The sequence below is a fragment of the Trematomus bernacchii genome, unplaced genomic scaffold (genome assembly GCF_902827165.1).
Source record: "Trematomus bernacchii unplaced genomic scaffold, fTreBer1.1, whole genome shotgun sequence".
In the NCBI taxonomy this organism is placed as follows: Eukaryota; Metazoa; Chordata; class Actinopteri; order Perciformes; family Nototheniidae; genus Trematomus; species Trematomus bernacchii.
In genome coordinates, this window is record NW_022987609.1 from 3,263,953 (window position 1) to 3,275,766 (window position 11,814).

At 39.7% G+C, this 11,814-nt stretch overlaps 1 protein-coding gene across 1 annotated transcript in view; it reads right to left on the reverse strand.

Moving 5' to 3' along the window:
• The window catches only part of oprl1 (opiate receptor-like 1), a 77,708-nt gene extending 67,704 nt beyond the window's left edge, over nt 1-10,004 (reverse strand). The window contains exons 1-2 of the mRNA XM_034131939.1: nt 9,737-10,004; nt 3,581-3,806 (exon numbers count right to left, since the gene is read on the reverse strand). Coding sequence (XP_033987830.1) covers nt 3,581-3,780 — 200 coding nt within the window. The 5' untranslated portion in view covers nt 3,781-3,806; nt 9,737-10,004. The remainder of the gene's footprint in view (nt 1-3,580; nt 3,807-9,736) is intronic.
• Nucleotides 10,005-11,814: the final 1,810 nt, after the last annotated feature.

The window sequence follows — 11,814 nt, forward strand, 5'->3', positions numbered from 1 at the left end:
CACCCCCAGATTTTATTGAATTTTTCTAATAACCAATGATGCCAACAAAATTAATGTCACAGTTCAATGATGTAAAAAGATAATACAGCTATATTCTTGGAGGCAGTAACTGTGGGAGATTTTACAGTTTTTCTTTGGTATTTTTATAAGAAAAACCCTTGTTATTTGAACACATTAGTAGTAAAATATGAGTGTGTCTGTGTGTGGGCATGCTTTTGTGTAGGTAAAATGTCACCTCTACCCATCTGCTTTAATAAAATGACTCAGCCTTTTCAGAGCTGTGATTATTTCTAAAGGGTACTGCATCTAGATGAAAACAGACTCTATTTACATTAAAACATTTTCTCTCCATGCAGTCTCTCGCCATGAATAGGAGAGTTGTACAGGTATCCCACTGTTATGAGTTTGAACCTGCTAAATCCCTCCTGGATAAAATGCAAATCCATCTCAGATTATAACCCACAATCCATCACCTTAAAACTGAGTATTGCAGATCCACATTGAGTCCCGTTCTTTAGGTTTTTGTGACGTTTGTACTCAGAGCATTCAGATCTTGCCCTGAGCTTCACTAAGTCTGATATTATTCTTTAATGCTTCAAAGCTCCTTGACAGCTACTTCAGTGTTTCCCATACATAAACTTGACCGCCAAGATTTTCTTAATCTACTCACAGTTGATTCAATAGCGCTCTAGTGACGACAGGACGCCACTGATGCATGTCTCACACACCTCAATTATTTTTATGACAAGCATTTGCGAATATTTGAGATGTAGTTTTTGCCTGAACCATTAATCTCCCTATATCAATTTCAATGTGGCTATTCAGAAAGCTAGACGTGTCCTTGTTCTCTTTGGCTTTTCTACTTACTGCTTGTCAGGTTTCTACTTACTTGCTGTTCACCTTAAAAATGTTCGGAGCTGTGTTAGCAAAGGTATCAGATACAATAACAGGAATTCACTGATATTTGCTGGGGATTAAAGGCTAAGTATGGCTGTGACCTTTTCTTTGGTCTGCATCATTTGGTAATGGCAAGTGTCGAGGTTGGCCATCTTGTGTAATCAGCCCTTTCATCCAACATGTCACAGTTAAATAATGGAGCATGGTGCCTTCTGACACCGTAAATGTTGTGGAGTTGTCGAGAGCAGTCATCTGTACTGAGAGGCAATGGCTGAGAGCTGATAGTGTTAAGCAGGAAAATGAGTTGCCTATGGCGGTGAATCATCAGTGAGTGTGTTTGGTGTGTGTGCGTACATGTGCACATCCGTCCATCAACTTTTTATAGAGAAATTTGACAACATTTCCATTAGACCGCCACTATTCTCCAGATTGTAAACCACAAGCAAGGAGAGAGCTATCAGTCATGTTTAACACTGCTAGCTGTCTGTCTAAACAAAATATACGGCCTAAATTAAGAGCAAAGGTACACCAACAATAACATGGAAACACAAATACATACAGTAGGTGGGGCTGCTGTTACTCTGGATGTAGATTGGACCAATTGCAAGGTGATTACGTTCCCCAGTCAACATGCCGATGTGTTCTTGGGCAAGGTGATCCCAACGGCATGGCCAACGTTTGGGTGGATATGTGTGTGTGTTACGTATCGTATGGCAGTATGAATGTGTGTGGAAGGTGACTTCTATATGGAAAAGCGGCATATAAATGTGGTCAACTGACCATATGAAAAAAAAAAACAGACAGCAGCTGCCCACTGAGCCAACGATGACTGCACACACGCATTCACTAACTCTCACAACACCCAAGTGCTCACCTACACATGCAAACACACCACACAGAGCAAAGATAGAACAAAAATGTATGTAAACAAAGGTAGATAGTTGCTGATGGTTTCTGTTGTGCCCTGAAATATCACCTTGATTTGTCACAAACTTTTTGAAGGTAATGCTTTGAACTGGACAATATAAAAAAAAAAATTGACAGTCTGAATCAATGTGTTTTGCTTTGATCCCTTAAACACATCTACGGTGAGGAGTAATAATTCAGAAGTAGCCACAGTGACAGTGACTGAACCTCAGACTGATGAAGTGAGGCAGAGCAGCTGCTTCAACACCCAGCTGTTACTTTAATAACATTCTCACAACATCTTAAAACAACTGAATCAATCTGACAGACTTTTATTTTGGGAACGTTGTCCTTTCTGTGTGGATTGCTATAGCAACAGCGCTCATATGATCATTCCTGACTCTGAAAATATGAAGTCGCTACACCGTAGAGCAGGGATGGGCAACTTGGATGGTGGTGGGGGCCACATCATTTATGTACTGGCCACCAGGGGGCCGCAGATTCACTTGGAACACACACACACACACAAATTCCATGTATTGTATGTAATTATTAACAAATATACTAAGTCTGACATCTTCATTGACATTTTTCAATCTTTCAAGGAACATCCTCTAATAAGCTCACTAAACAAATATCAGTTCACAGAAATGTTATTTAATTTTGACAAGTGGCATGTTTGTATTGAACAGGTTATTTAAAGGTAGGGGAGGTAAGAATGGAGAAACCAGCTCGAGTGCACTAGAATTTGAAAGTACACAACTGGAAAAAATCTGCCTCTTCCTTCAGACTTCCTTATAGAGCCCCTCCTCCAACACACACGAACGCGCACATGACCAATGAGGGCACGAGATAAGTTTGTGCACAGATGGAAGGCTGACAGGCAGGTAGGCCATCCAGTTATTTTAGCCGGGCCGGCTAAAATGATTGGTCGTGCTTTTTACAGCGCTACGGCTTCCACAGATATTTATTGTCAAAGCATTGAATATATTCATTGCAATCGGGATGTTAAGAGCATTCTATGGAATATAACAAAAAGTGTTTCTGAATAAAACTATTTTAAACTATTGGAAAGCACGGAAAATGTGTGTGCATTAAGATTAAACATTAAGATGAAATAAACATGAAGTCATGAACACTAACCCAGACATTAGTTGTCTAACTTGAACCTAAGACACTTGTAGCCTGTCTCTGCATTCCCCTTATTCCACAATAAGGGGAATGTCAACACAGACACCTGTCAACCCGCACTCTGCTGTTCATCAGCGCCGCTCCCCCTCCCTCCCGCTGAAATTATGAATGAAAATATAGTAATCATAGATAACACGGCAGGGTCCGTGACAGTTTGTTTTCATCTGATTTAAAATAAACAAAGTCTTGGTTTTTAGAATATTAAACTTGTTTTGCCAAATTCAGATGATGAATACAACTTTTAAGCTTGTAACGGCATAATTACAAGCGGTAACTTAACATCACAGCATGCCCCCGGGCCGCCATTTGCCCATCCCTGCCGTAGAGACTTGGTTGTTGAGACCATAAGGATCAAACATAAATACTTTACAAGAGCAGAATATAATTGTAGTCAAGGCTTATTGCAAAATCTATTGTAATAAGTCTTCTGTGTAACAATATAAAGTCAACTTGTTTCAAGAGTTCTCTAGAAGCTAGTGTCAGTTTTGAAGTCTGCCTTGGTCTAAGTCTAATACAATAATTATTTATTTTAGAAAAGGTTTCATTTAGTGTATTATTTACCTGAAGAAACATGAGTTTTTCTTACCTGATGATGACATACATGACCAGGAAGTTTCCCACAAGGCCGATGACACAGACAATCATGTAGACCACCACGATGGTGACTCTGAACCCGGTTGGCAGTAGTGTGTCGGTCTCGTTGTAGGTACCGTTGAAGTTGATCGAGTCGTTGAATTGCAACTGAACCAGCTGGGACAACAGGGCGTAGTCGTCCGGGTACTCCATCTCCAGAGCGAGGGGCTTTACTTCACCTGACGGAAAGAAGAAGTGTCACACATAATGTCATGATCAAGCTACTGTGAACGATAATGCCATACTCACTGTAACTTATTTGAACAAACATTTGAAGGTAAGTTTAATTCAAAGAACCACTTAACATGCCATCAAATGTTGTTTTGGGTAATCTCAAGTGGTTCAACTTCCCACCTTGCACAGTTTTGAACAGGGTCATAGTCATAAGAATAATCTTTGTTTACTTTGCCAAACCTTTTTTCCTTGACCTCGAAGGAAAACGTCTTAAGGACGGGAATTCATAAGAACTTGGGAAACTTGTATTTATACTTTTTGAACTTTATTTAATATGCATGCAAAATGAATACTCTTAGTACTAAGTGAAACATTTAATAGTGTTTATTTCAAGTAAAGATTATTGTCCTGAACACTATCATCACTGGTGGGCAATATACACCAGGTTATTGGTACTAGTCTCTTTGATGATATAGAATAAAGGGAACTAATGAGCAATGCTGAACACATAATTAAAACACCAAAGCAGCATTTGTCGAGCCAATAATAACAAAATTTTCTGGTTGTATAGCAACATATTTTGATCAAGGTAAAACTACATTTTAAGGCCACTTTGTAAAATGCAGAAGCCCTACGAGTTACCACAACAACACGGTTTTTCTTGAAAAATAAGGTTAATTCTAATTGGTGGAGGTCAGATAATTTCCATGGTCAAGAGAAACCTAACAATATCTGTAGGACACATGGTTCTTATCCTGATTTTGACGTGAGAGTCCCTTTCTGTACGCACAATTCAAGCTTCACGACCCTGCACCAAACAATATTACAATGTCACAGTGCTTCCTGCTTTTTCAAATTTAAACAAAGATTGCTTTAGGCGGAGAAAAAGTGAGATAAAGACAAAGAAAAGAAGAGAGGGAGAGGAAAAAATATGAACAGGACATAAATAGAAGATGAAGAAAAGCCCAGAGAGGGGAGGTTCAAAGGACAATAAAGTAAGAATGAAGAAGCTTGAAAAGGAATGCAATATGGGCAAAGCAAAAAGAAAGGGCGAGTAGATGTTGAGGAAGGGAAGGTAGAAAAGGTTTGAGGGATGAAGGAAACTGAAAAAAAACTAGTGCTATAGGAAAAAAAGAGGGAAGGATTTGACATAAAATGTACTATTAATGCACTACCACGTGAGGAATATATTAATGCCAAGATGTGTGGGGCTGAGGGGAAGAATAAGAGGGAGAGAGAATACATGAATATTTATGTGAGTTAATGCAGTGAGAAGAAAAAGAGAGCAAATGCAGTGGCCTTTTACTTTCAATCAACAATCATTTTAAAGCCGAGAAAAAGATTAACATTTTTAACCACCAATAAAAAGAGTTTCTGCATTTAAAGGAGTTTGCTGTGTTATTGTAAATGTTTCCTATTTGTGTCAATCTTATTAGGTTTACCTTTTATCATGTGCGAATAACTAACGTCTAAAAAACGCAAAGCTGTCCCTTACCTTTTATTGTCCGGCAATTAAGAAGACTTAACATCTTTTTGGCTAAAAGTAAATTGTTCCTGCCGCCTCTGATGCATATACACATACTGTAAATATGATTTAATAAGATATTCCAACTCATTACACTTGTCAGAGTGCTTCTCTGACCAAGTAAAAGTCCATCAATGGGAAGCAGGGGGTACTATTACGGTTAGGGTTAATGTTGGCTTAGAAAAAGGTAGGTTAAATAGTCTGGAATTGAGTTTACATGATATATTCCATATTGTCTGGTACCACTGACCCATTGTTCACCATTTTAAAGTGTTTAACATAGATTTCAGAAAAGGCAGACAGTGGACGGGAACACATGTTCATTGAGCTGCAACAGTGATGAGAAACCTCATTAATTTCAGACTCTGATGGACAAAAAACGAGACCTATTTGAATTGCTAAACAAATCTATGATGTTGACCGCATTTCCAAGGTCTGGAACATTAGTATGCAAGTCAGTTTTCACTGCATGGGTTGACAGTGTGTTAATCCCCCATATAAAGGAGTAAAAGCATTTTGAGTTCTTGTTCTCGAGTATATGTAAGATTAACAAGTGGATTGGCGTGGTGTCAGATGAAACACAAAGGCTGTACTTTGCCTTGGTGAAGAGGATGCTAAGCCGGAAGGTGAATCTCTCGATGTACCCTTCAGTCTACTGACTCAACTTCATTTACGATTATGAGCTTTGGATGGACTCTGAAGAATAAGTTTGAGCATACAAGTAGCTGATATTGGTTTTATTTGCACGGAGACTGGGCTCAGACATAATCTAGCATCAGCCTTTGGCTACAAAGGCAATACTCTCTTTCTCAGCAACACCTCTTCATGCAAGCCGCAGCAGCAACACGTCAAAATGCTGACATGAACAAGGCTCCCTCCCTCTCTCTGCCTGATCATGAATATTCATCAAATCAAAACAGCAAAGTAACTCTGCTGTGCTTCTGAATATCCCAGTGGTTACAGCAGGGAATATGTGGGTTACACTGTATGTGCACTAACATAAAATGTTCCTAGCTCATCAATGTAACCCTTTCTTCTCTCCATTACTCTCTGTTGAGATCTTGTTTCCACTCCTACTTCCAGTCTTTAATCAATTGTCTACATTTAAGACTCAGTGTATATGAGTTAAATCTCTGATGAAGCAGCAGTGTGTGTGATTTGGCTGCCTAAGGGTTTGATGAATAAGCAGTTAAATTTAGAACATGAAGTGTGTGTCCATGTACGGCTGCAGCGGCGCTCTGGGTGGGCCTCTGTACCAGTAACTACTACGTGTGAGAGGACAAAACATCACTAATGAGACTGATGTTTTTATTACGGATACAGCATGCATAGCACATGAAAATAAAGTAAGGTCATGGCAACTGGTTTTTACACAACGGAAATGTGATTTCATGCATGAGGATGCAACAGTATGAAGCAGAAATAACTCTGATTCACTGGGGTATTTCATCACTTTTTACAACCTCAGATGGCATTTGTGTTATCAATGAATCAGTCCCTCTGATGCATGTGTGCCTTGTGGTGTTTTCATTTTGTGATGGAAAATGGGATGACCTGCAACAAGTGTCACCGGCTGAACTCAAACTGTGGCTATTTTAGGTCTGTGGTCTTGTTATTCAGTCTGGAGTCATGTGACACAGAAGGAAAGCGTAGCCTACTATGAGAAGTAGCCGTATATATTAGTGATAAATTACAACTTCTACAAGAGTAGACATTACAGAGTAATTATATTTCAGTGTGGTTTTGGGAATTGTTGATACATGATACATGAGCATTAAAATAAAGGGAGTGATAAAGCCCTACAGCAGGGGGGAAGGGTCTGGGTCCGATAATTCAGACAGTAACACACCATTGACAACCAAGCCTATTCAGTTAAACAATTGACTATGATCCTTTAACACATATTTGAAGAGCCACACACAGCACATTTTGAGGAAGATACAATGACTGGCCCTAATTAGTTAAATCAAGTAATTGATGACGTTGACACTGAAAATGCGTCAAAATCAATATTTAAAACCAATGCCAGTTTTTGGGCAATACGGAAAGGCTGCAGTGACACAGAACATTTTCTAAAATGTTGTTGATGATGTCAATGTGTGTGTGTTTTCAGGTTTTGGTATGGTCTGGAGGTCGATTATGTCAAAATTATATAATTTCTCACACCATAGAACACATATTTTCTGTCTGGGAAACCATAAAAGAAAAGAAATTGCTAAATGTTTCGGAGAAAACTGATCTTTATGATTCTTTGAGTTATTGGCAATAGTTGATAGATTTATTGATTCAAGTGAATTAAGAGGCTGCATTTTTTTAAACCAATGATCTGAATATAGCCAAATATAAGGCTCAGTATGGAAGACTATCCATAATGAGGGTGTTCCCAATGCATTCATTATCTTGTGAAAATTCACAGAGACGGGCCATATGGAATCCTTGTTACAAGTATAAACGTATAAGTACATATTGTATACACCATACATCAAAAAGAACAATTATTAGAGTTGAATACATGCAGGCGCACAAACCAGCCCCTCAGAGGAAGCACATTATACAAACAGCTGTTAATAAGCCCATACAGTTCAGGTAAACTATGGAGGAAGATATAGTATCTGCTTATTTTCAACCTTCCAGCTTCTTCATGGTTACATAAAAAGAGCCACTCTTTGTCTCTTCTTTTGTCTATGTTGCAGCAAATTGTTTGACTTCACTGATAACAAATGTCACTGCTTCTGTTTGTACTGTGGCAATTATGTCATGTACAAACTTCCGTCCAGAGTGGAAGTGCTATTTGTTTGCACAGCATTGTTGGCCTTATATATATACAACTTTTCAACAAACTGTTACGTGTTTTTATACTTTTTCAGGCAAGAAAAGCAACTGTTTAGAATCCCAATATGTGATTGTTTTATCCAAAATAACACATATTTGGGAATTTCAGAGCTGTGAAGAGCTGCTGGCTTTGTGAGTGTGACCAGTCAGAGAACAAAAAGCATGTTGAAAATGTTTTTATAATATTTCTACTTATTGGTAGAAGAGTAGACACAGGTCTGCATTTTTAGTTTGACCGTATTAAATCATATTTATATTTTAAATTAGGAAAGCCATCATATGCTGATAGCTAGCTAGTTAGATAGATAGCTAACGTCTTCTAGCTAGCCTGTCAGATAGGCATCTTTTGCTTAAATTATTGTACAGTTGATTTAGGATTTTATGGGTTTACTGGCTTCTGTAGCATTGCTAATCTCTGTTTTAATTTGTCATTATTCTGTTTTTCTGGCGTCTGCACATGTAGCAGCGGGATAACTTTTTGTCAAGGTGGCTAACACCAGATACAGTAAACAACTTGTATCTTTGCTGCTCTCTCTTAGCTGCTCAGTTCATTTCAACCTAGTTAGTTGAATCAATTTGCTCTGGATTCAGTGCTGACTTGGTCTTGGTTGCCTTTGGACTTGGTCTGGACTCGACTGATCCTGGTATTGGACTTGGAATACGTTTTACTTAAATAAAGCCCTGATACAGAGTCATGAGTAGGCTTTAGAAGAACTTCCGTTTCTCACATTCAAAGTTCACCTGAAACCAAAACTCCACTGGGTTTGACCTGGACATGAATCATTCCGTAAGACTCCACCTTCTCAATTATGTCAGTTCTGAACATACAAAGTGAGTGCATGTATAGGCTACTGTGAAATAATGTCAAAACTGATGAAAACCTAGACATAGGCAAGTGTAATTGAAAATCTGCTCAAATAAATTGCATTTGTTGTAGGCTAGGCTACTTATGTTCTCAAGTTTTTTTTCTGCAGTTTTGTTATAAAACACATTAATACAAAGCTGCTGCAAAGTCAGTAGTAACACGATAATTCCCTACTCAGACACTTACAGTAGAGGAGACACACATTTGAAAGTGTTACAAAAAAGTGCTTAACCAAAGCCTCCTCTTCAAGCCTGACACAACATATAAGATCCCAAAATGCACCACACGTGCACGCACACACGCACACACTAATCAGTAGTCACTGATCAGTTCAGGTGTTTGAACTAAGCCCACTTAGCACCGAACTTCTTCCACATGTTTTGGCCATGCAACATGTCACTCACACGTACCACAACATGAAGCAAGTACAAACACACTTAAATGCACCATGAATGCGCAGATACAGCACTTTGAAATACAAGCACGTCATGCACGCGCTGCGCCACGCGCCATCAGTATCTATACAGTGTGTTATGGCAACCTTTCAGCTGAAGCAGCCCAACATAAACACAGTGACGGACTGCAGGCGGACAGAGTCGCGTTTTCACACGCAGCGCCAACACTGGTGGTCCAGGACAGACAAGTATGTCTACATACAGTATGCACATATACGTACACATTGCAGTGTTGTAGCAGCATGTGCTATTTCCTACCTTTCTGGTAGCAACAGCTCTAGAGCTTCCCGCAGACCACCCCGGGGACACAACCGCTGGAAGTTGTTGTGCTTCGTCCTGCGTCTTGCTTTCTGTCCGCGTCCTCTCTCGATGTTGGTTTGCTTTCTTTAAATTCGTAGTTTCTTCCTGGTTTCTTCCTGCTATCAACACCAAGTAGTAGCCGGTGTCAAAATTCCAAAATCTCCGTCAGTCCGTCCAGGTTTTCCCCAAGATGACGAGGGGGGAGAAAAAACCTTTAGCTCCAGTCAGCATCAGCTGGCAGGCAGACAGAGAAACAGAGGGGGGAGAGAGAGAGAGGGGGGGGGGGGGGGGAGGAGGTGAGAAGAGGAGGGGTCGGCTGGGATGAAGATGCAGCCTGGCGCTGCGCTTTCTTCCATTCCTCTCTCTCTCTCTCTCTCTCTTTCTCCACCTCTCTCTCTCTGTCTCTCTCTCGACAGATCGATGAGGGCTTGCTCAACAACTACCCTTCTCTGTCTCTCGCTTCTCAATCTCCGCACTTGTAACCCATCTTCTTGTATGAGCATTTGGATTTGCTCTTTCTATAAACGTGCATCGCTCCCGAAATTCTTTTACACCACCGACAGGCATTTTAAAATGTGTGCTCGTGTGCGTTTGAAATGTGTTTCTGGACGAGCATAACCTGCTGTTAAACATCTAAAGAGGAAGCCATGTAGGCCTACTCATGATTAGAGGAGTAGTACGACATGTTACTGTAATCCCATATGTTAACATTATCTTAATATCCAAAGAAAAAGGCGATGTTATGCTTTCAATGGGGAGGGGGTTAGGGTTTGCAGTCTGATCCTGTGATGTAGGCTACTGCTTGATTAAAAAACTTCAGATCTTTTGCTGGCGACACAAACATGAGAAACATGCTTGAAAATGTCTGACAGAATGTATATTTGCATGACATAGTATGACTGTACTTTAATGCAATGATGTGGTACAAAAATGCTGGGTTTTTAAGATCAGATAAATAAAGAAAGGACTTTCAATCTAAAATATATTAATCTAAGGGACAGATTTTTTGCAGCTGTTTTCTTTCGTTATCGCAAGATCAGGCATGAAGCGCAGGATCACATATCAGTTGAAAGTATGTCTGGTCTTGTCCAGGCTTAAAGTTGTAGTTTGCATCTCTACAGAGAGCCGAAGTCCCTCCCTTTCCGGTGGAACTCCATGGGACCTTATTTCGGAAAAATTATGTATTGAAGTCAATGGCGAGAGAAAAGTTATCTTTCGATCCCGTTTGAATTGTGCCATGAATTACACAGGCTATGATGTTTGTCAATCTTAAAAAATCCTTTCCACGTCAAAAAAGTCAGTTTGTCGTAAAACTGTGAAGTAACACTTATTTGTGTGTGAAACCGCTCAATGAACTACATCTCTGGTCTTGCACAATACACATCACCAACACCAGAATGAGGTGAAAAGTATTAAAGGAGGTGAAAATCATTACACGGCTGGGCATGTTGAGAGCTGCTATTACACAAAAGGGGAGTTAGTTCGTTCCATAAGAGCCAGCATGCGGGACCGGCTGTACAATGTTTCGGTGAGTGTTAAACGAGTGTAATGTGTAACGTTAATGTCAGCTAGCTAACATTAGCTAACAAGGTACACTCCCGTGTTTTGTTTTAGCAACTAGTTTTCTGTGTACCTTGTCCTTGCCAACACAAATGTTATCCACAGCATACACAGGGATCACGCAGTTCTTAACGAGAAAACGAGTTGCTAAAACAAAACACAGGAGTGTACCTTGTTAGCTATTGTTCCGAAATAAGGTCCAATGGAGTTCCACTGGAAAGGGAGGGACTTCGGCTCTCTATTTAAAGGGTTTTTCTTCTTTTTCCAACTGGCTTCGTTAAGACAAGATAAGATTGACAGATGGTTCATCCAATCACCTACCAAGTCCAAACAATCACTTTCTTGCATCAGATTAAGTCATTTGAGTCCTTCAGCTCATCTGGTTCAAACTGAGACTAATGTTCTGCAACACAGTGTTCTTTTGCAGTGTTCAGTTTTTTAGGATGGTGAAAAAGCTTCAAATTGAACTTCAAATT